The sequence below is a fragment of the Dama dama genome, chromosome 2 (genome assembly GCF_033118175.1).
Source record: "Dama dama isolate Ldn47 chromosome 2, ASM3311817v1, whole genome shotgun sequence".
Classification (NCBI taxonomy): Eukaryota; Metazoa; Chordata; class Mammalia; order Artiodactyla; family Cervidae; genus Dama; species Dama dama.
In genome coordinates, this window is record NC_083682.1 from 21775503 (window position 1) to 21800896 (window position 25394).

At 43.6% G+C, this 25394-nt stretch overlaps 1 protein-coding gene across 1 annotated transcript; it reads right to left on the reverse strand.

Moving 5' to 3' along the window:
- Positions 1 to 734: 734 nt before the first annotated feature.
- Positions 735 to 24973, reverse strand: LOC133066515 (secreted protein of Ly-6 domain 1-like). Its single transcript, XM_061157670.1, has 3 exons — positions 24445 to 24973; positions 2823 to 2936; positions 735 to 1715 (listed from the first exon to the last, which is right to left on the reverse strand). Exons 1-3 carry the CDS (start codon positions 24515 to 24517, stop codon positions 1591 to 1593), a joined length of 312 nt encoding a protein of 103 aa, XP_061013653.1. The 5' UTR covers positions 24518 to 24973; the 3' UTR covers positions 735 to 1590.
- Positions 24974 to 25394: the final 421 nt, after the last annotated feature.

Sequence of the window (25394 nt, forward strand, 5' to 3'; positions counted from 1 at the left end):
ATGCCAGGAAAGAGAATTTTATTGACACAACTTGGCAAGTGTTCACCACTGACCCAGTCTGCGGGGAGCCGGCCTGACTGCTCAGGCCCCTTCTCGGCCCTGAGAGAGATCAAAAGGTCCCTCTCTGTCCCGCCACCCCTGATTTGTTAAAGTGCAAATTGGCCTTTCTCACCTCCCTCAAGGAAATCGCTGCAGCCACCATTTGCCCATTTTCCTGACTCTGATAAGATTATCGGGCTCCTGTGAATGGCTTATGTCTAGGTAGTCTTTACCTGATTGTAAGACCCTGGTGCCATGCTCTGCTGGAGTTAAGATAAAACTCCTGAGCTAAAACTAGTGTCTGCAGTTCTGCACGTATGCAAGTCTTTGATCTAAAATTTGGTGAATCCTGTTAGTATATATATGTATGTTACCCCTCAATAAAGTCGTCGGAATCAGTCACAAGCTGACTCCGTCCCTCTCAACCCCATCTTTCCTAGTCTTTTATTTCTCAGGTGCTGTGGTGATTGCGTCCTCGACCTGTTCATCTAGCCGGCAGGCCCGGCACCAGTCAACCCAGACCAGAGGAAAATCTTAGTATGTCCATATGGTTTGTACCATCGAGGAGATGTATCTATTAATACACCCATTCTCCCGCTCAGCCTGTGGCATGTATTCTGTGAATACAAAAGCATGCTATGGCCATCCAGAGACCATTATCAGGTAATAACCCCAAAAATGCAGAAGGCTGCAAATAAGAAAAAGAGTTTATTGAGAGTCCTAAGAATTGCATTTTGGGAGGCAACCATTTGAATGGCAACTCAAAAGTGCTCCAGGTGGGGCAATAGACAATAGTGGGGGATTATAAAGGCAACAGAGACATTCTAGAGTAGAAACAAAGTTATTATTACAGAACTATGATTGGTGCTGGCGGGCATTCAGTCACTTGCTGGCAGCAGATTGGTTGCTAAGCTGTGCTCTCTAAGGAGAAAAGAAGAAAAGTTCTAGGTGGTCTCAGGATGGCTGGGTTCAAAGGTTATGGTGGGTTTAGCAGTGGATGTGTGTAAGTTTCATTTCCTTAATGCCTCCCAGCTCCATCTTAGATCCCTTTGACATAAGCGACTCCATTTTTTTTTAAGCCACTGATACTTAAGAGATTTGTTACACCACCTAGCCCACTGAACTAACCCATCATTTATGGAGCCCCTCACACTTCTACTTTTTTCAGCCTTGGAAGACTCCCCCTCCTCCTTCAGTTCCTGTCTCCAGAACATGCAGAATCATAAATTCAGCTTTCCCCAGACACTGCCTTTTTAAGAAGCCAATCAATGTGACTGCCAATTAGGACCTGAAAAGGGAGAAAGTACCCTTGTACATAGCTATGCCCACTAATCTTCATCCCAATTTGGTTTCAAAGACTACATCCTTGGGGCTTTTCGCAGTGAAGGAAAAGGAGTCTGAAGATAGATCAAATCTGAGATTGCTTCTCACAGGGGATCCACATTCAGATCAGAGAGTCTTGGAGGCTGCAGTGGCTTGGAGGCTTGCAATTTAGGGATTCCTAAATTAGCTTCATCCAACAGATTAGGGCAAAAGCTGGGGGCCCTGTCTTTAGAACTTGTTGCAGAGAGGCGAGTCTTGACAGCATTTATATTCCACAGTAATATCGAAATTAAAGAGCTTCATGGGAATACATAGTTGGCTACAACCCTGGTGTCCGTAGGAAAGCTTGCCACCTGGAGAGGAGCAGAGAAGACAAGTGAGACCCCAGAACCCAGGACGCAGCCCCACGGGTGTGCGGCTCAGCATATCCTGGGGGTACTGCTCCTTAAATATTCCTGAATGAAGCACAGGATTAATGCATCAACCAACTAATCAAGAATGAGGGGGAAACAGCACATCTCATGGAGGAGGACTCATACTCTCAGAAGAGAGAATGTCTGCCACCTAGAACTGAGAGACTGGAGGTAGCGCCCCCTGGTGGGCTCTCCTGGGATAGCTTTGCAAGCTCTGTATGCAAGCATGCACGCTCTGCCGCTTCAGTCTGTCCGACTCTGCGATACCATGGACCGTAGCCCGCCAGGTGCCTCTGCCCATGGGATTCTCCAGGCAAGAATACTGGAGCCATGCCCTCCTCCGGGGGATCTTTCCGACCCAGGGAAGAGTCTCCTGCGTGGCAGGCAGATTCTTTATCAGCTGAGCTACCAGGGAAGCCCAAGCTCTGTATATTAGAGTGCAATCCATCCCCCCCCTCCCAGCCCCGCCCCAAGAGAAGACAGAAAGGATGAATAGAAACTGTCCACTCCGCCCTGCCCATTTCTCCCCCAATCTATGTCCCTAGTTCCCCAAAACCCCATCCCAGTCAGGTCCCACTCAGCCTAATTCCAGTTACCTTCAGGAACTAAACTCCCTGCTTTCTCCCTCTCTTCCTTCCTCCTCCCTCCTCAGTCACCCCTCCCTCTCTCCTTCATCCCTCTCTCCCTCCCACGCTCCTCCCTCCCCTCTCCTCTCCCTCCCTTAAAGGTCCCCATTCCCGTTAAGGGCCAGTGGCAGCCCGGTACCAGAACGAGGGGATGATGCTTCACTGCTGCTGCTAAGTCGCTTCAGCCGTGTCCGACTCTGTGCGACCCCAAAGACGGCAGCCCGCCAGGCTCCTCCGTCCCTGGGATTCTCCAGGCAAGAACACTGGAGTGGGTTGCCATTTCCTTCACTAATTTAGGTTAAAAAAAGAAAACCAACCCCTTTCTATGTAGCTCCTGCTCCCAGGGTTCCTGAGGGACACCCACTGTCAACCCCTAACCTCCAGCAAAGTTCACGCCGGAGACCTGTCAGGCACCACCTACCTTCGTAGATCTTCCTCAGAAAGCACTGCTGGTTCTCCTTGGTCTGGCAGGTGCCTCCTGTAGACTCGCAGACCCCGCTGGCGTTGACTCTGTGGCACTGGAAACATTCTAGAGCTGGAAAGGCAAACCAACAGAACAAGGTTCTTCCAGGCCAGCCTCCCGACAGCTCAGGAGGCTGTGCGCCCGTGACCCAGGGGCGCCTGCGCGTTGACGGTTTCCCTCCTCCTGATGAATGTTCTGGAGGCAGGTGATTTCTCCCTGCTGGGCTTCCACCTGGGAGGAGGCATGCGTGCCCCTAGGCACAGACCTGCACCTGGGCACAGAGAGCTCTCCGTCCTCCCGGGGACCCGCGGTGCCGCTGGAGGAAGGGCAAGTCCTTCACTGCGGCTCCCCGGACCCCACTTGCCAGCTGATTATGACCCCAACCCCAGGGCCGCCACTGAAGATGTTCCGTGTGAATGGCATCTGCAGGAGCGGCGTGATGAGGGCTGGAGTGAGAAGTCAGCACCATGGTGCTGCTCTCCTTCTGGAAGAGCCCCCCATCCTCCACCCTTCCTGTTCATCTGAAGAGACAACCCCGAGGACCCCAGGACTCAGCCTAAAAGGGGGCAGGGAAGGGAGAGACAGGACAGGTGGGCGGAGGGGTTGGGAAGAAAAAGAGATCAGGAGAGAGTGAGGCAAGATAGGGGGAGACAGCAAGCAGAGGAAGGGAGAGAGAGAAGGGGGGAGGAGGGAGAGGAGGGGGGAGGGAGGGAGAGAGGAGGGGGGAGGGAGGGAGAGAGGGTGATTGACAGCGGGAGGGAGGGAGATGAGGACGAGGAGAGAGGGAGGGGTCTGCTGGACAAACGCCTGTGCCCGGGGTCTCAGCTCCTCACTGCTTCCTCCGTGCGATGAGCACCCAGCTGTCGCTGGTCCCCCAGTTATTTACCAAACAGTGAGCTCCTGCCAGTGAGAGGCGCTATTCTAGGTGTTGGAAATAAGGTGCTGAAGGGAGCACCGAAACATCCATTCCATCTATCAAACACTAAACAAATAAATTGGGGAAATGACTGACAATGAAGAAATAAGAAAGGTTATTTCAGGTCCTGGTGACTCATGAGGACAATGGGAAGGAGGATCATGGAGGAGTGAGCGTGAGGAGGCTGGGGGGTGGGGGGGAGCGGTGCAGAGAGCTTTCTCAGGGGTGACTTGAACTCAAACCTGATTTTTTTTTTATGCTAACCACTAAAACAACTGGCAGTAGCTGGCAAACTGGCTCCAGGAAGATACCTGGGCAAGTGCACAGAGAGTTTCTGAGCTCCAATTAGCTTGGCCAGTTTGAGAAACAGAAGCATCAGCACAGGCAAAGTGGAAAAGGGCGAGAGTATTGTAAAACAGGACTGAAGAGGTTGATAGTGGTCAGACCACAAGCACGTATCTGCTTAGACCTGCGCGGCTGGGGTGGTATTCATGGACCATGTGTGGCTGTTGAGCCTGTGAATGACAGTAGTCCAAATAGATGGGCTGTAAGTCAATTTCAAACACTTAGTGCACACACACACAAATCGTTTAAATTGCTGATCAGTGACTTTGATGTTGATTACATGCTGAAATGATAGTCCTGTCCGACCCTTTGTGACCTCATGGACTGTAGCCCACCAGTCTCCTCTGTCCATGGGATTCTCCAGGCAAGAATACTAGAGTGGGTAGCCATTCCCTCCTTCTGGGGATCTTTCTGAACCAGGAATTGAACCTGCATCTTCTGCGGCTCCTGAATCGCAGGAGAATTCTTTACCACTGAACCACCAGGGAAGCCCAATAGTTTAGATATGTTGGGTTAAATAAAGTGTATATTAAAGTTAATTTTACACATTTCTGAGTTTTTTAATATGCCTACTGGAAGAGTAAAAATGATGTCTGCAGCCTGGCTTGCATCTTATTTGGACCATCATTTAGGCCATCATAAGAACTGAGATTGTATTCGAAGTTGGGAAAGGCCATCAGAGGCTTTTTCAATAGGCAGTGACATTGACTAGCTTTTTGCATGTACACTCTGGCAGCTTGGCAGACAATAGACTTTAAAGAAGAGAGTGACAGAGGCCCAGGACAGGGTTGGTGGAACCTGGAAGTTGGGAAGGAAGCCACGAGTCAACTGCGTCCAAGCAAAAATGTGAGAAATTATAGGTCAGGTATATTGAAATAAGGCTTCCCAGGTGGTGCTAGTGGTAAAGAACCTGCCTGCTAATACAGGAGATGCAAGAGACCCGGGTTCGAACCCTGCGTGGGGACGATCTCCTGGAGGACAACATGGCAACACACTCCAGTATTCTTGCCTGGAGAATCCGCAAGGACAGAGGAGCCTGGCAGGCTACAGTCCATAGGGTCACAAAGAGTAGGAGACGACTGAAGTGACTTAGCATGCACACATAAATGAGGTATGTATGTGGGAAACAGGGACTAGGAAACCTACAACAGAGCAAATAAAAGGTCATTGCAATGTGCTTGTCATGGTTTTATCTTTTTGTGTCATTTAAAACTATACATTTATGTTTTTATTTACTCACACATTTTTATTTTCCAAAAAAGTTTCCAAAATTTCAAAAATAATGAACTTTGAAAAATACACGCTCAATAAAAAAAAACTGAGCTCTCGATTCCTCTTCCTGTAAACTTAATGATGACTGTATAACCTGAGCAGTCTGTCTTGTCAATATTTACCGTCACCCATGGATCTGTGATGTCCTTGAGCACATGAAACCCTACTGGAGATACAAATCTGCTTGAGAATTTCAGTGATTCTTTTACCGTCACCCATGGATCTGTGATGTCCTTGAGCACATGAAACCCTACTGGAGATACAAATCTGCTTGAGAATTTCAGTGATTCTTTTACCGTCACCCATGGATCTGTGATGTCCTTGAGCATATGAAACCCTACTGGAGATACAAATCTGCTTGAGAATTTCAGTGATTCTTTTACCGTCATCCATGGATCTGTGATGTCCTTGAGCACATGAAACCCTACTGGAGATACAAATCTGCTTGAGAATTTCAGTGATTTTTTTGAAAGTTATAGTCATTTTATTAGAACTTTGCCCTTGGGTGATTTCATATGAGCAGCTGCAATAAAGGCCTCACATGTCACCGGCTGAAGCAGGTGCAATTCCTCTCGCCCAACCCACAGCCCACAGCCTCCTCAGCCTCCTGAGGCAGCCCCTGCGGCATATGTGACTGGCTAACTCATCATGCACATTGGGCAGCTCAAACAGTGGAGAGCAAATACGCCTGGGAGCATCCTTCTCCCAAGAATAGATGGGGAATTGGTGGATGAATATGCCAACTTTCCTCCCATGAGTTGGATCCCTTACACTGTCCTCTACAATTTCCAGCAGGATGGGCTCCATTTGTTCACCATGGTGTCCAGCTTTATTAATTTCTTTGCGTGTTCCCAGGTGGCCCTAGTAGTAAAGAACCTGCCTGCCAATGCAAGAGACATAAGAGATTCGGGCTCGATCCCTGAGTTGAGAAGATCCCCTGGAGGAGGGCATGGCAACCCACTCCAGTGTTCTTGCCTGGAGAATCCCATGGACAGAGGAGCCTGGTGGGCTACAGTCCATAGGGTCACAGAGAGTTGGACTGGACTGAAGCAACCATGGCTGCCTGCACATTGTCTTACGTCCCCACACCCCTCCTGGTATTTCCTGGAATCAGCTTCCAGACAAATGATTTTTTTATTCTCATCAGCTTCAGATGATGGATTTTCATTTAGATTGTGTATGCTCTTGTAAATTAATTTTTCATATTTTGTACTCTAAGTCTTCTTATGCTTTTACAGAACAAACAAAACACCAACTATTAGCAGGCTGATTTCTTTTGCTAAGGAACATTGGAAAAAAGTGGTGCCTGTTAATGCCAATGATCATTCCAGTTTTAATCCATCGTGGAGTAAAAAAAAACTATGAAAGTATATTCTGTAGAAGGTAAAACACCTTTTTGTAATGCTATAATAAATTTAATTGGAAAATCCACAAAGCATATAAACTCATTTATTTTTACAGTGGAAAAATAAATACAAATGCCAGTAGAATATAGTATTGCAGCAAATGTTACTAAATTGAGAACCCAGAGAGCAAAAAATGCCCTTGCAGTTGGTTTTGATGCACACATAATTGTGAATTATATCCTGTGTCCAAACAAGATAGTATATGAATATATACTATTCATATAGTATGAATGGGAAAACACAAAGAATATAAATAAATGTATATGTAAGTATATTTTAAATATGTGTACATTAAAATATATATAAATATTAATATATATAATATTTATTAATATATAAATATTAAAATAATTGATGTATTTATATGGCACATATGATGAGCTATATATATGAAAATATATATTCTATATGTATGTGCACATACACACCCAGAGGTAGAATAACTGAACTGTAAAAGTTTCGTGGTAAAGGTAATGTGGAATAAAAAATAGTCTTCAGCAAAAATTCTCCCTGCTCCCTGTCATCAAGCAGATCAGAAAATGGTTAAGCTTCTGAAGAACTACATTGGGATTCAATCTAAGTGTTCTACAACAAGTAAAGGGCATTTTGTAAGAGGTCCCATAAGTATTAATTGCATTCTGGTCCTGTAATAGAGAGTCTGACTCCAGTTTTTGATGTTTCACAACTGGCAACCTTGAAGTCTTGCCCCTTGTGTCCCACATGTGGGCCCCAGGAGCTCCTTCTTTCAATATTGGTGGGAGTTTCACACCACACAAGCCCCTACCTGAATGCAGGAACCATCGCCCTGTCTCTCTTCCTCACCATCACCTAAATTCAAGAGTCTCTTTTCTCTGCTCCCCCAAGCCATCTTAAAACACCTGGCAGTAAGCCCTGCTCTCCCAAGAAAGCCTCACGAGATAACTAAAAAGGCTTTTCATACCCTCCTGGTACGTATGTGGCATCCTCAGTCTTGACATATAATCCAAGTTTGGGTGAGGATCCGTCCTGTTTCTATCGTATAACCCCAATGGTTTAACATCTTCAAGTGTTCAACAAATGAAGCACCCAAGTATTTCAGCTTTCAAAAATGTTTAACCAGTTGAAATTATGAAAAACAGACTTTCAAGCAAAAAAGATATTGAAATGAATTCCTACAAAAGCAGAATGCCCCCAGATTATAGGGTAAATGGTCATCTTATCTCTTGGACATTCTAATATCTAGGCAGGTAGACAAAGAGTGGAAGAGACAGGCAATGCCTAGAACCATAAGCTGCCACTCACCCAGGTTCCCCTCTGTCCTCCTACATGCTGGGGGCTAGGGGGGCGGTGGGAGGAGCAGGGGAGCTCACCTTGCAGGAGTCCGAGCTGTGAGGACAGGACCGCCAGCAGCAGTAGCAGGAGGCACTTAGCCATATCTGGATCTGGCTCCAGCCCCAAAGACTTAGAGAAGGCAGGACTGAACCACAGCCTCAAGAGCCTCTGAGATCCCGACTTTATAATTCCAGGCTGGGAGGAGCAGCCAATGGCAGCACAGGCAAAGGCTCGCACTTTCCCAGACAAAGACGACCGAGTGCCTGAAGGAACTAGGGCCCTACATTCTTTCCAGCAATTACTGGCCTTGCTCACTGCCACTGGCCCTACTGAGGAAGCCAAGGTATGCAAGAAGAGCTGACTCTCTTGTGTCCCCATTGCACAATGGTAAAATTGAAGACTAGAGTCTGATTTACATCACCTAGGCACCTGGGAATTCGGTTGAATTAGTGATGTTTTACCATTTAAGAGGTTTACCATATTGAACGTAACTACTGAAGTATGGTGTGGATAAAAAACTGCTATTGAGGATTCTCTTATTAAAATAAGCTAGGGAAATAAACACATGCTTAGACTTTGTAAAGTGCAGGCCAGACACAAACAGATTTTGATGATAGTGTTACCAACCAGGGTTCTTGGTCTTAATAAATAGAAGTTGATCAGAGGCCAGACAGAAAATTCAGGCAAAGCTTTATTGGGGCCCCTGCTGCAGCAGGGGAAGTGGGAACAAGCAACAGGTTCACTTGCTCACTTACTCGCTCAGGGGAGACAAACTTGTTCCTTATATGGGGTGATGGTAGGGGTGTGTCCAGGGGTCAGGCAAGAGGGGTTACTTAGGTGGTTTGCCCACCCCTTTAGTGGTGGTGAGTGCAGGGGCCATGCATATACCCTACATTTGCTCCCAGCTCTTCAGAAATTGGGGCTTTGGTCTCTTTTTATCTTGTCCATAATCTGTTCCAACTGCACATGTACACAGTTATTTTTAGTTTCTGTGGGGTTTTTTTTTTTTTGCTCAAGGAGACATTTGTCAGTTACAAGCCCTGGAGCAAATTGTCCCAGCCTGTTTATCAGATACAAGCACTGGAGCAAAGGATCCCTGCCTGTCTCGGTAGTATTGTCTCCTTTCTTGGAAATGAAACACAACTGCATTTGTTTTTTCACTTTTTGGCAAATAGGAACAAAATGGAGTATTTCTCCCCAGGTCATCAAGATCTGTACTACAAGTGTTACCGAAAGAGTGTTGGGGGGTCTGGCAGCTCACCCCTCAAAAGCCAAAAAACAGGCCAGGTTGGTGGAAAGTTTGCTTTATTTCAGGTGTTGGCACCTGGGGGGTAGGGGGAGGTGGGCAGGGAGGGTGGTGGACGTTGTCCAAAGGCTGACTCCCCTCCCTCCCCTGGTAATCAGTGGGGCAAGAGCTTTTATAGACAGAAGGAAGGGGCCACATGCAGAAACAGCACAGTCAGCGGCTTCACACTGGTCATTGATAGTCTGGCCCGCATCAACTTGACTGTTTCAGGTTTAGTGAATCTTCAAGTCCAGGGTCCATTTGTTTCCCCCTTTTTTAGATGAATTCTCAGAGAATTGTGGCAGCTTATGTCATGGGTACTGTTTGGTCACAATGTAGCTAATTTCTTCACCCTAGTGTTCTCATATCTATAAAACAGCTCTCAGGATGTAGCTCAAAATATTATCTGTAGTCTTTGGTGGCTCAGATAGTAAAGAATCTGCCTGCAGTGCAGGAGACCCGGGTTCAATCCCTGGATCAGGAAGATGCCTTGGAGAAGCGATGGCAACTCACTCCAGTATCCTTGCCTGGAGAATTCCATGGACAGAGGAGCCTGGCGGGCTAGAGTCCATGGAGTCACAAAGAGTTGGAAAAGACTGAGTAACTTTCACTTCTCTTGAGAAAGAACTAAAAGTCCTTGACTATATTTAATGACCATATTATTATTATTTGGTCTCCTTTGACTGTTTTCCTTTATTTCCGTATTTCTAATTTCTCTGATTAAACGTATTCTTTGACTAAAGTTTTCCCACAGAAAAAAGGCAGGTAGAGGACATGGGGGGTGGGGTGGGGGAAGCACCATAGATCCAGAGTTCTCATTATTTTCTTGAATCTCATTTTTCCTTTTAAAATGAAATTTTCTTTTCTATTCTGGATGCTGGACTACAGCTAGTGGAGAACTCACTTTCCAGAACGGTGTAAGGAGAAAATCTGCTGACCCATCCCCACACCATCCAATGAAATAACTATCACTGGCAAAAAGAATCTTAAATACAATCATTCTAAATCTCCGAAAATTGTCATAGGGGCATACAGCAAATCAAGAAACTTTTTTTTTTTTTCTTCAAGAAAATCTACTAAATCTCAGTAGGAACAGTGAGAATCCAGGCAGGTAATGCCACCAAAAGTGGGATCCAGATGCTTGTCACTCAAAAGCCATTGAAGAGGCCAGGTTGATGAAATGAAAGTTTGCTTTCGTTTGGATGTCAGCATTCCATAAGAATATAAGAATCTGAAGTTCTCCCCCAAAAGAACAAACTTGATTTTAAACAGAGTGTGGGGATGTTCAAGAAAAAGGACGCCCTCAAAAACAATGGAGATTTTGGTGGTAAGCAAAGAAAAGACTCTTACCTCCCTGCAAGGAACACCATAAGCTGTAGGTTAGCTAGTTTACAAGAGAGACCCAGAGAGAGAAACAGCTAAGAAAATCCTACTTGGGGCAGAACAGATATGAAAGACTGGCCTGAAGGTTGACCTTTGCAAAGGGGCCTGAAAATAATTGGATCAGACTCTGAAGATTTTCATGTCCCAGGAGACTGTCAGCATGAAGTCCACAGCTTTGTGTAATGACAGTTTCACAGAAAATCAGGGAAAGATCTGGCATACCCCTCTCATCCCAGGAAGACTGTGACCATGCTCTAAACTGTGCCCTCTAAGGGTGACATCAGAGCTGACACACTACAGGGGAAATAGCTTTCACTACACTTGAAACTGCTGGGGTGTCATCTCGGGCGGCTCTGAAGGACACCGGTACCATAGTCCTTTATGTCTCGGCACAAAAATAATTCGGTGAGAGGCAAAGTGATAGGTGAGCTTCCCAGGTGACGCAGTGATGAAGAATCGCTCTGCCAATGCAGGAGATGCAAGAGACACAGGTTCAATCTCTGGGTCAGGGAAGATCCCTTAGAGTAGGAAATGGCACCCCACTCCACTATTTTTGCCTGGAAGATTCCATGGGCAGAGAAGCCTGGTGAGCTATAGTCCATGGGGCTGCAAAGAGTTGGACACAGCTGTATTACTGAGCACACACAGCAGAGTGATAGATAAGAAGTGATGTATTAGAATAAGATGCTTGTGAGGCTTACAAGTAGGTGGACGAGGGGGTACCATGCCCTGAGAACTTATGGGGCTACAGGTTTATAATCAAAGGAAAGGTGGGGATGTGGAGAAGAACTTCTTGGTCTTTTTTGAATAGACATCATGCTTCTGTCATCAGCTCCTTCTCCAGTTGACCAGGGGAATTTTCTTGTTCCTACATGGTCAAGCTAGGCTCACAAATTACTGTTTTTGTGTGTGCAGAGCACATGTCCTAGGGATCATTCATTTACTGAGCTCATCCGGTAGGCTGTGGGTCTCATGCCACCATTGTTTTATTGTTTTGGGGCATGTCTCACGCTTTTGTTTCATGGTTTTGTTGCTAAGCAAGCCTGCTTGGTTTTGTGATTAAGCAAACCTGCTTTCTTGAGTAATCATTAGCTTAAGGGGTCTCTCATATTTTTTTCCACTTACAATCCTCTAGTGGGATTAACTAATCACCTACTTTGTCCCTTTACTCTGTCCCTATCACAGTAGTCCAACCAATTCACTAAACAAATAAACAGAAAATCACAACAAAAACAACAAATGCGGGAGGTAAGGTGAAAGAGTAGGAATCAATATCCAGAATTGCAGTGATAATTTGTTTAAATGTTCAGTTTTCAACCCCAAATCATGAGAAATGCAAAGAAACAGGAAAGTGTGACCCATACACAGAAAAAAAGAAAAAACAGGCAAGAAAAACCTCCTGTGACTGGGGGATGGGAGGTGTGGAGGGGGTGATGTTGGTCAGAGGGCACAAATTTTCATTGTAAGATGACTAAGTTCTGGAGATCTAATGTGCAGCATGGTGACTGTACTTAACAAAACTATATCGTGTACTTGGCATTTGCTAAGAGAATAGATCTTAAGCGTTCTTACAACACACACACACCCCCAAAGATAACTATGTAAGATAGATTTTTAAAAATAATTTCATTTATTTATTATTTGTTTTTGGCTATACTGGGTCTTTGTTGCTGTGTGCAGGCTTTTCTCTAGCTGTGGCAAGCAGGGGTTACTGTCTGGTTGCAGAGTTGTGGCTTCTTTTGTTGAAGAGCACAGACTCTAGGTGTGTGGGCTTCAGCAGTTGCAGCACACGGGCTCAGTAGCTGAGGCTCCCAGGCTATAGGGCACAGGCTCAGTAGTCATGGCCCATGCACCACATGCTCTGTGGCATGTGGGACCTTCCTGGACCAAGATCAAACCTGTGTCTCCTACACTGGCAGGCAGATTCTTTACCACTCATCCACCAGGGAAGTCCCATAGATATTTTAATTAGCTTGACTGTGGTAAGCATTTCACAGTGTGTACATACGTGAAACCATCACACTGTATCTTTTAAATATGCATAATTGTCATTATCAATTATACCTCAGTAAGGGCTTCCCTGTGGCACTAGTGGTGAAAAAACCTGCCTGCCAATGCAGGAGACATAGAGACATAGATATGATTCCCTGAGTCAGAAAGATCCCTGGAGAAGGGCATGACAATCCGCTCCAGTATTCTTGTCTGGAGAATCCCATGGACAAAGGAGGCTGGCAGGCTACAGCCCATAGGGTCACACAAACTCACACTACTGAAGCAACTTAACATGCATGTATACCTCAATAAAGCTGGGGTAGGGGTTTCAGCTGAAAAAAAAAAGTGCAGTCTAAAAGTTGAGTTGTTGTTCAGTCGCTTAGCTGTGTCCAACTCTTTTTTGATCCCATGAACTGTAGCCCAACAGGTGCCTCTGTCCATGGGATTTCCCAGGCAACAATATTGGAGTCGGTTGCCATTTCCTTCTCCAGGAAATCTTCCTGACCCAGGGATTGAACCCATGTCTCTTGCATTAGTAGGCAGATTCTTTACCACTGAGCCACTGGGGAAGTCCATGTTGAAAGTTATGTTAAAACTTTATTGATAATTAAAGAAAATCAGATATCCCAAGTTAAAGAATTTAGTGCTTTTCTAGGTATGGGAAGACCCAAGAGTCTAAGCTCACTGAAATCATTCCTTTGCTATGCACCTAAGCTATCTGGGGCTAGTATCACATCCTAAATTCCCTCAGGGCTCACCAGTGTTGCAGAGAAGAAGCCAATTGTGACTCCATGTTGGAAGCTGTTTCTTTGACTTGCTTTTCATTGCTGCTGTTATTGTAATCATACATAATGGCTTGCCTCATAGGACCCTACCCCTATGCCTGAATGTTAAACTAAAGTGCCTTTGTTCAGCTCAGAGAGAGATAATCTGACCCTGCCCATGTGTGAGTGGCTACAAAAAAGAGATTAACACACCCCTTCCAAAGGCTGGCCCTTCCCAGAGATGTTTTGCAAGACTGAAGACCCTTTTTACTTCCTCACTGCCTCTCCCTCTCTATTCTGCCTTTTGACTTTAGTTCCTCATTGCTTCTCTCTCTCTGACTCTGTGAAAGAATCTGTCATCCAGACCCTGACAAGATGGTTGCTTTGAGACATTAGTCTGCCATCTTCTCGGTCAGCCTCAGATTCATTGGCCTCTCGTGCAGTGAGCAGAGCAAGCTTGGAACGAATTTGGAAAACTGGCCAATGAAACCAAGAGATAAGATGTGGAGGCAAGGATTACAACTTTATTTGGAAAGACAGCTGACTGAGAAGATGGCAGAATAATGTCTCAAAGTAGCCATCTTGTCAGAGTCTGGATGCCAGGTTCTTACACAGTCAGAGAGAGAGAAGCAATGAAGAACTAAAATCAAAGACAAGAATAGAGAGGGAGAGGCAGTGAGGAAGTAAAAAGGGTCTTCAGTCTTGCAAAACATCTCCAGGAAGGACTGGCCTATGGAAGGGGTGTGTTAATCTCTTCTTTTTGTCTAGCCATTCACAGGTGGGCAGGGCCAGATTATCTCTCTATGAGATGAACAAAGGCTCTTAAGTTTAATAGTCAGGCATACAGGCAGGGTCCACTGATGCAGGCCATTGTGTATGATTGTAATAACAAAAGCAACAAGAAGCAAGTCAAATAAATAGTTTCCAACTTGGAGTCAGAATTGACTTCTTTATAACAATATGGTTGTTTCTGTTTCTCTGGGGAACCCTGACAGGTACATTATCCAGAAAGCTCAACAAATTCTTAATAGGGTAAACCCAAAAGAGATTTATACCTAAGATTATCATAGTAAAAATGTTTAAAGATTAAAAAAAATCTTGTAAGCAGCATAAAAAAAAAAAAAAAAAATGACCCATGACACACAAGGGACTTCCTCAGTAAAGTTAAAAGCTGACTTCTCTTCAGAACTAGTGGAGGCCAGAGGACATGGCAATGCTACCATAACAGCAGAAAGGGAAGAGGGACTGGAGAGCCTCCTGATGAAGGTGAAAGAGTTGCCTTAAAACTCAACATTTGAAAAACTAAGATCATGGCATCTGGTCCCATCACTTCATGGCAAATAGATGGGGAAACAATGGAAACAGTGACAGACTTTATTTCCCTGGGCTCCAAAACCACTGTTGATGGTCAGTGCAGCCATGAAATTAAAAGACGCTTGCTGCTTGAAAGAAAAGCTTTGACAAACCTAGACAGCATATTAAAAAGTACAGACATCACTACACCGACAAAGTTCCATATGGTCAAAGCTATGGTTTTTTTTTTCCTGATGGCTTAGAAGGTAAAAGTGTCTGCCTACAATGTGGGAGACCTGGGTTCTATCCCTGGGTAGGAAAGATCCCCCTGGAGAAGGAAATGGCAACCCACTCCAGTACTCTTGCCTGGAAAATCCCGTGAACGGACGGAGGAGCCTGGTAGGCTACAGTCCATGGGGTTGCAAAGAGTCGGACACAACTAAGTGACTTCACATTCACTTTCATGGTTTTCCCAGTAGTCATGTACAGATGTGAGAGTTGGACCATAAAGCAGGCTGAGCATGGAAGAATTGATGCTTCTGAACTGTGGTGTTGGAGAAGACTCTTGAGAGTCCCTTGGACATCAAGACCAAACCAGTCAATCCTAAAGGAAATCAGTCCTGAATATTCATTGGAGGGACTGGTGCTGAGGCTGAAGCACTAATATTGTGACCACCTGATGTGAAGAACTGACTCACTGGAAAAGACCCTGAAGCTGGGAAAGATTGAAGGCAGAAGAAGAAGGGGACAACAGAGGATGAGATGGTTGGATGGCATGACTGACTCAATGGACATGAGTTTGAGCAAGCTCCGGGAGATGGTGAAGGACAGGGAAGCCTGGTGTGCTGCAGTCGCAAAAAGTCAGACACGACCAAGTGACTGAACAACACTGTTAGAACAGGCTGGCTCAAGGGGGAGCTGAACCCTTTCGCAGGCTAGTAGCCAATTTTTATAGCCTCAAGACAAAGAACATTCCTCCTGTAAGAGTGAGATTAAGTGGTTGGTTAGGATGCTATAGGGTGCGTAATAGGGTGGATATTTTATCTAGTATGGAGTCTGGGAACTGGCCAGTGTAGATCCAAAGGCTCATGGCAACAGTTGCTATGGGGCTTGGTCAGCTTCAGAGATTTTTGTCCTAGGACCTTGTTACCAGGCTGCACACCCGTGACCTTGGTAGAGTGCTCCACAGATCCCACATGCCACAGAACAGCTAAGCCCAGGAGCCACAACTACTGAAGCCCATGTGCCTACATCCCATGCTCCACTACAAAGAGGCCACCACAATGAGAAGCCCTCATACTGCAACTAGAAAATACCCAGCACAGCATGAAATCTTTTTAAAATGAAGGTGAAATAAAAGACATTCCCAGTTGGACAGCCAATGCAGATGGTGAGGGGTGGGAGGGTGGTAACACTAATAGAGAAATTTCTGCCAAATAACATATACTATGTATAAAATGCATCCCAAAGAGTTCATGTACACTCTGCTGTATTTAAAATGGATAACCAACAAAAACCTATTGTATAGCACGTGGAACTCAATGTTACATGCCAGTGTAGATGTGTGTGTGGGGGTTTGGGGGAGAATGGAAACATGTATATGTATGTCTGAGTCCCTTCACTATTCACCTGAAACTATCACATTGTTGTTAATTGGTATACCCCAATACAAAATGTTTTTGGTGTAAAAAATAAATAAATAATTTTTTTAAAGTGCATCCCAATGACACAATGAAAGTGATAGTTGCTAAGCCATGTCAAACTCTTTGTGACCCCACATACTGTAGCCTGCCAGGCTCCTCTGTCCATGGGAATCTCCAGGCAAGAATATTGGAGTGGGTTGCCATTCCCTTCTCCAAGGGATTTTCCTGACCCAGAGATTAAATCTGGGTCTTCTGCATTGCAGGCAGATACTTTACCACCTAAGCCGCTGGGGAAGCACAATGACACAATAAAAGATGTTAAAAGGGAAAAAGTGGGTTTTCTTCCCCTCACATGTATATTAAAAATTATTTCGAACATGTTGTTGAGAAATAAATATTCCCTGGATTTCTTGGTGCTCATATAAAAGGTCTAGCCTCCTGGGACATGGACATATACACAGTTTAAAGATAAGAAGTGTTTGCTCTCACTCTTCTGGGGAACACTTCCCTTTTCACAGACCAGAAGGATTCAATCTAATTCCTTGTCTACTTATTTGCTCTGATTCAGGAGAATAATATACTTCCCTTATCTCTCTGAAAGGGCCAAGAAGTTACTGCCTGAACTAGGTCCCTGGGTTAAACTCCCAGGAAGACTGCAACACTCACCCTTAGGCATTTACATTTCAGACAGGAAGGAGCCTGGTGCCTTGGAGACAACTCTAGGTTGAGAAGAAAGATAGTCGCTCAGTTGTGTCCAACTCTTCGTGATCCCATCAACTGTAGCCTGCCAGGCTCCTTTGTCCATGGAATTCTCCAGGCAAGAATACCAGAGTGAGCTGCCATTCATGCTTCTCCAAGGGATCTTCCCCCTCCAGGGATTGAACCTGGGTCTCCTGCATTGCAGGCAGATTCTTGACCTGAGCCACAAGGGAAGCCTAGATTGAGAAAGTCAAGGACAAATGATGGCCCCTAGAGGCATTTACATAGCAGAGAGGTGCAGGGAGAATTCAGGAAGTCTCCAAGGAGCAAGTTTTCCTCCCTCCTTTCAGGAAAGCCTGAACTCCTTATGGATTTAGAGAAGGCAGAGGAACCAGAGATCAAATTGCCAACATCCATTGGATCATTGAAGAAGCAAGAGAGTTCCAGAAAAACATATCTGCTTTTTTGACTATGCCAAAGCCTTTCACTATGTGGATCACAACAAAATGTGGAAAATTTTTCAAGAGATAGGAATACCAGACCACCTGACCTGCCTCTTGAGAAATCTGTATGCAGGTCAGGTAGTAACAGTTAGAACTGGACACGGAACAACAGACTGGTTCCATATGGGGAAAGGAGTACGTCAAGACTGTATATTGTCACCCTGCTTATTTAATTTATATGCAGAGTACATCATGAGAAATGCTGGGCTGGATGAAGCACAAGCTGGAATCAAGATTACTGGGAGAAATATCAATAACCTCAGATATGGAGATGACACCACCCTTATGGCAGAAAGTGAAGAAGAACTAAAGAGCCTCTTGATGAGAGTGAAAGAAGAGAGTGAAAAAGTTGGCTTAAAACTCAACATTCAGAAAACTAAGGTCATGGCATCTGATCCCATCACTTCACGGCAAATAGATGGGGAAACAGTGGAAACAGTGACAGATTTTATCTTTTTGGGCTCCAAAATGACTGCAGATGGTGACTGTAGCCATGAAATTAAAAGATGTTTACTCCTTGGAAGAAAAGCTGTGACCAATCTAGACAGCATATTAAAAAGCAGAGACATTACTTTGCCAACAAAGGTCCATATGGTCAAAGCTATGGTTTTTCCAGTGGTCATGTATAGATGTGAGAGTTGGACTATAAAGAAAGCTGAGCACTGAAGAATTGATGCTTTTGAAGTGTGGTGTTGGAGAAGACCCTTGAGAGTCCCTTGGACAGCAAGGAGATCTAACCAGTCCATCCTAAAGGAAGTCAGTCCTGAATATTCATTGGAAGGACTGATGCTGAAGCTGAAACTCCAATACTTTGGCCACCTGATGTGAAGAACTGACTCATTGGAAAAGACCCTGATGCTGGGAAACATTGAAGGCGGGAGGAGAAGGGGACGACAGAGGATGACATGGTTGGATAGCATCACTGACTCAATGGACGTGAGTTTGAGTAAACTCCTGGGAGTTCGTGATGGACAGGGAGGCCTAGCGTGCTGCAGTCCATGGGGTTGCAAACAGTCGGACATGACAGAGTGAATGAACTGAACTGAATTATAGAAAGTCTGAGGACAGCGCTCTCTCTCTCTCTCTCTCTCTCTCTCTGGTAAATAAATGGCCCCAAATCCATTTTCTTCCACTTTCGCCTATGGACTATGCAGCCACTTGTGTAGGAGACTTTTCTACTTTTATTGCATCACCCCAAGAGTAAAGTCTAGAGCAAGGGGAGTCACACACATTACTACTATGAGAGCATTAATTTAAAAATACCTTTGACACAGAACATCTTCTACACACATTCAGGTAAAAATTAATAAAGATACATGCCACGAGTTCAGGGAGTGTTTGACGGGAGGATTCCTACGTGCTGCCTCTCATGAGTCCTTTGTCCCTCTTCAAGCGGAACAGCACGCTGCTCCCAGGGACTGAGGTCATTGTGTGAGGCAGGCTTGGGTCTCCTTTAGTAAACATTCTCTTTTTGACAAAATTGCTTAGTCTTGCATCCCCTTCATGAGATATGGATTGTCTCCTGACCTTGTAACTAGGATTACCCCTTGTTCCCTTGGTAACGGTTTTACTGTATGTTTGGTTTTCTGATCTCTATCATTCCCGAAAGAAGTTTCTTGAACTACAGCCTATATATACTCATAGAAAAATCATTAAAGCACCTTTGCTTCATCAGAGCTTAGGTCCCTGGGTCTTTTTTTGTCTCTCTCTCTCTTTTTCTGGCTGACTCTCTAGAGCGTGGAGACCCATCATGCTCACTTTCCTGCCTGGGCTTCTAAGACCCTCTCGAGAAGGCACTTTGTGCCTTCACCCCCTCGAGAGAGCACCTGGTGCCTTCGTGAGCAATGCAAGTCCTGTGTCAAGGGCTTTATTGGTCCTTTGCGTAAATCAGGGGATATCAGCCTCTTTCTTTCTTTTACTTTCTGATCGTTGACTCCATACCACCAGGTTCCAGTCCATTAAAGGACCCCAAAAAGTGGCGCCAAGAAACAGGGACTCTGGTATACGTGGCATATCGGGTGAAGTGACTCAGGGACCTATTGAGGTGGGTAAGTACTAAGGCATGGGTCAAACGGCTGGAAAGCCCCATCATCTTTCTACTTTACTTCACCATTTGTTTAAAGTTCAGGGACTTCTGGTTTCACACCAATGAATAGAAGCTTGCCTTCAAACAGTAGTTGAAAATAATCCCTGGTTCCCTGATGAAGGCAGTTTTGATTTAGAAATTTGGCACCGGGTCAAAGAAAATGTTGAACAAGCCACCAGGCAAGGAGAAAATATTCCAATTGATTTTTGGCCCTTATGGGCTCTCATTAAAGCTGTAATGCTACCATTTCAAGGTAATTCTAGCCCTCACGATATTCGACAACAGACAGAACACTTATTGCATGAATATGAACTAGATGATGACACTTTACAAAAGGCTCAATTAGAACAATGTAAAATATTTCAAAACTTTCCTATTAGCCTTGCCCCGGCTGCTCCAACTCCTCCTCCTCCTTCTCCTCTGCCAGCAGGCACGTATCCAGAGGTCTCTTTGTTAAAACTTAATGATTCAGGTAACGACTCTCCTGAGGCATTTATTGATACCAAAACTAGCAACGCTCTTATGGACAATTATGATAAGCCCTTGACGCAGACTCATACTTACAAAAAATCAGCACTTATCCACTTTCCTCAGCAACAGAGACTCTCTGATTTACTGGCCTTGCAGTCACAAGTTTCTGATGCCAATGTTTTTTCTGTCTTTCCAGTTTTAAGAAATTCTGACACTCAAGGGCACATAATACCTCAATATGACAGTATTAATCTTTTTCACATGCAACAAATGTTACTATGTATGGCCCACATTCATCTTTTACAAGAGAGCTTCTAAATGTTGTGACATCTTCTGTTGGAAACTTTATTCCCTATGACTGGCGAACTTTAATAAAAGCTCTCCCTAAACCCGGGGAATATCTTCAATGGACAATGTGGTTTCATGATATAGCCAGAGATCATGCTAACAAGAATGCTCGAGCTGGCACTCCCCAAAATCAAATTACTTATGAAATGTTAACTGGCTCCGGACAATTTGATACTATAGAAGCTCAAATACAATGCCCTCGTTTGTTGCATGAACAATTAAAAACACTGGCCCTTGAAGCTTCGGATCGAAGTACTCCTCAAGAAGAGCCTACAAGTAGTCACACTAAAATATTACAAGGACCTAAAGAAAGTTATGCTGATTTTTTGGCTAGATTAGAAACTGCTATTTCCCACACTGTAATTGGAGAAGAAGCTAAAAGACAGCTAGAGAGATTACTTGCTTATGAGAATGCAAATCAGGAATGTCAAAGAGCTATCGCTCCAATTCGTGAGACTGGAACTATTATTGATTATTTGAAAGCTTGTCGCAATCTAGGATCAGAAACTCAAAAGATGCCAGTGCTGGTTGAAGCAATGGCTGCTACCTTTGGAAAGGGAAATGAAGGATGCTTTATTTGTGGAGATAAAAATCATTTTAAAAGGGACTGCCCTAAGAAGGCTAATAAAATACCAAAAACTTGTCCTCGCTGCTGTAGAGGAATGCATTGGGCCAAAAACTGTAAATTTAAATTTGATATTGATGGAAAGCCTATTCTGGGAAACTCCAAACAGGGGACCCCCCAGGTCCCCTACAACAAAAACCAGGGGCAAATTCTATCTTTTCCCTCAAACCCTCCACACCCAGCAGTGCTGCCGTCGATATACCAGCCCTAAATGATTTTTTCCTTTACCCTCAAGCAGTCCCTACTAGAGTGCCTATCGGGCTTTTTGGACCCCTGCCCCCACAAACTTTCGGTCTTTTGCTTGGCCGATCTAGTCTGACTTCTAAAGGAATTACTGTTCACCCTGGAATAATCGATTCAGATTATAAAGGAGAGATTCAAATTATGATGTCATCTCAGATTCTATGGCAATTCAAACAGGGGGACAAAATTGCTCAATTACTTCTTTTACCTTACATTTCTATTAACTCCTCTAATAATGTACGGACAGGTGGATTCAGCAGTACAGATCAAAAACAATCTTTATGGACATCATTAGTATCTGAGTATGCCCGACCAAATATATAAATATCAAAATTAATGGTAAAAGATTTTCCAGTCTCTTTGACACTGGATCTGATATTACTATTATTTCCAAACATTTATGGCCCAAATCCTGGCCTGTACAAAAGGTCTCTTGCCATATTGCAGGAATTTCTCAAACTAAAGTACAAGAAGTTTATCAAAGTGTTCAAATATACCCATGTGAGGGACCAGAAGGCCAACCTGCAAGATTAAGACCTTATGTGATAAATGTACCCTTTAATCTAATAGGAAGGGACTTACTTATGCAATGGCAGACTCAAATATACATTCTACATTTTTCCTAGGGGCCACTGCTCATTTAACAAACAAAGCAATTATTAAAATAATTTGGAAGAATGATGAGCCTATTTGGACAGAGCAGTGGCCCCTTACAAAAGAAAAATTACAGACTGCTGAAGAACTTATAGACACACAATTAGAATTGAAACACATTGAGGAATCTTGCTCTCCATGGAACTCTCCCATTTTTGTTATAAAGAAGAAGTCTAACAAACGGCGCCTCTTAAAAGACCTTAGAAAAGTTAATGCATCTATGAAACCTATGGGTACATTACAACCAGGAATCCCATCACCTACTGCTATTCCTCAAAACTGGCATATTATTATTATTGATTTACAAGATTGCTTTTTTAATATGCCTTTACACCCTTTGGACCGAGAGAGATTTGCTTTCTCTTTCCCTTTTCCTAACCACAACGGGCCTCATAAACGATATCAATGGACTGTGCTGCCTCAAGGAATGATGAATTCTCCCACCATGTGTCAATACGATGTGGCTAAAGCCCTTGAGCCTGTAAGAAAACAGGTTCCTGACTTTCTTGTTATTCATTATATGGATGATATATTATTTTCAGCTCCATCTGTTTTAGAAACTCAACACATGTTTGATATAGCTCAACTATGCTTAAAAAACTCTGGGTTAATCATTGCCCCTGAAAAAATTCAAACCTCTACACCTTACCATTACTTAGGATTTATTGTTAATAGACAGTGTATTATTCCTCAATTAACTCAGATTTGTACTGATAAATGATCAACTTTAAATGATTTTCAAAAACTTTTGGGCAATATAAATTGGATTAGACCCTCTTTAGGCATTGCTAATTATCAGCTAATCCATTTAATACTTTGAAAGGAGATCCTAATTTAGACAGCCCTCGTTCACTTTCTCGAAGAAGCACGAGAGGAACTCTATTTAGTGCAAAATAAATTACAAAAACAGTTTCTTACTTGCATCAGATTAGATTTACCTCTAGAATTATTTGTACTGCCCTCTCTTCATTCTCCCACAGGACTTCTTGCCCAACAAGAACACCCAATAGAATGGATCTATACACATTTTAGAGGAGTAAAGTCATTTACACTTTACCTTGATTTAATTGCTCTTATCATTATCAATGGAAAAAATAGAACTAAAACTCTAATTGGCTGTGATCCTCATAAAATTGTAAAACCTATCAATAAATTTCAGTTTGAAAATGCATTACAAACTTCCACTGATTTTCAAATAGCCTTTCTAGACTATTTTGGAGAAATTTCATTCCATTATCCATGTAGCAAGCTATGGAATTTTTTCAAAAATACTGAATTTATTATTTCCCACATTGTCAGCTCACAGCCTATACTACAAGCTGAAGTTTTTTATATAGATGGAACTAAAAATGCCAAAGCCTCATTCTGGTCTCTCAAAGAATATAAAGTCTTTTACAGTAAGTTCCATTCTGCTCAACAAAATGAATTATATGCTCTTATTCAAGTTATTTGCCTACCTCCTCACCCCATTAATATAGTCTCTGATTCCTTATAGTCAGTTTTTGTATTAAAGAATATAGAAACCTCTATTATAAATTCCAATCAACAAATTCCTATTATTCAACAACTTTTTTCAGAATTACAATCCATTATTAGAAGCCGCACTTCTCCCATTTACATTACCCATATTCGGGCACATTCTTCCCTTCCTGGTCCTATGACTCATGGTAATGAACAGGCTGATAAACTTGTTCCTTTTGCTACTCCGGAAGAACAACATGCTTTGCTGCACAACAATGCTGGTTCCCTACACCAGCTATGGAAAATCCCATACCGCCAGGCTAAAGAAATTATTAATAATTGCTCTACTTGTAAACCCCTACATCTTTGACCCATTGCACAAGGTGCTAATCCTCGGGGGTTGCAACCTAATGAACTATGGCAGATGGATGTAACTCATTGTCCTGAACTTTCTCCATCTTCCTTCCTACATGTCTGCATCGACATCAATTCTTCTTTTATATGGGCCACACCTCTTCGTGGTGAAGCTACACATCACGTTATAACTCACTTATTAGCCTGCTTTGCTATAATGGGAACTCCTAGCTCTATTAAAACAGACAATGGCCCTGCCTACACTTCAAGATATCTCAAACAATTTTTACAATCCTTTTCTATTAAACATATTACTGGCATTCCTTATAATCCACAAGCACAAGGCATAGTCGAATGAGCACATCACACACTAAAATTACAAATAAAGAAATTAAAAAGAGGAAAATACATAGGAACATTGCTGTCTTCCTCACCTAAAACAGATTTTACTAAATTCCAACATAAGATATTTTCTAAACCTACAACTATTGTTAATATGGCTTTGTTTTAAATTTTTTAAACTTACCACAAGGAGATAGCTTGACTAGAGCAGAAAAACATTTCGAAGAATTGAAGGATTCTTCTTTTCCTCTGCCCATTTGGTACCAAGACGGGTTAAATAAACAATGGAAACCTGGGAAACTAATCTTACAGGGAAAGTGGTATGCTTGTATTTCCCCAGATGGATCCAACGAGCTCACATGGCTTCCTCTTCGGAAGATCCGAGCCAGGGGGGCCCCCCAGCCTTCAAGATAGAGAAGAGACAACAAAAACCCCAGGAAGAAGAAATTCCAATACGGGCCATGACAGCTTTAAAAATCTCCAGAAAACGCCACTCTCGGCGGCATCAACCTTATGATCTCCCCTCTTGGGGACAAATAAAAACACTCACTAATCAAGCTGAAAATCTGGTTTCTCAACAGGGAATACCTCGGAATCCTGAAAATGTTTTCGTTGCTCTGCTTGCTTTGCTTGCTTGCACCTCCCCCGTTCAAGCTGAATCAATAAATCACACTTACTGGGCTTACCTACCTAACCCCCCTTTACTTTAGGTCGTAGACTGGACGGAGAGGACCAATCGTATTAACTAATGACTCCACACATATGCCTTCTCCCTGGAGCTTTAAAGGGCCCTCACACCCTGAAGAAGAAGGGAAACTAATTAATATCTCTTTAGGTTATGAAGTCCTTCCTTTATGTATGGGCCCAGCAGAATTATGTATAAACGTTAGTCGACAAACTTGGGCTTACGTCCTGCCTCCAAAAAAGGATTTTTGGACACTGCTTGGATTATTTACTGCCCTTTCTTTGTCAGTGAACCATGTTTATACTACTGAAACTTTAGGGAAAGAATTAGGGAAAGAACAAAGAACAACATGCCAAGGGTTTACTAATAAGAACTTTAAATATATTCCTGTTCATTGGGACAAATGTCAGGCCAAATCAGGAAAATTAATGTTTCTAGCCAATCATACA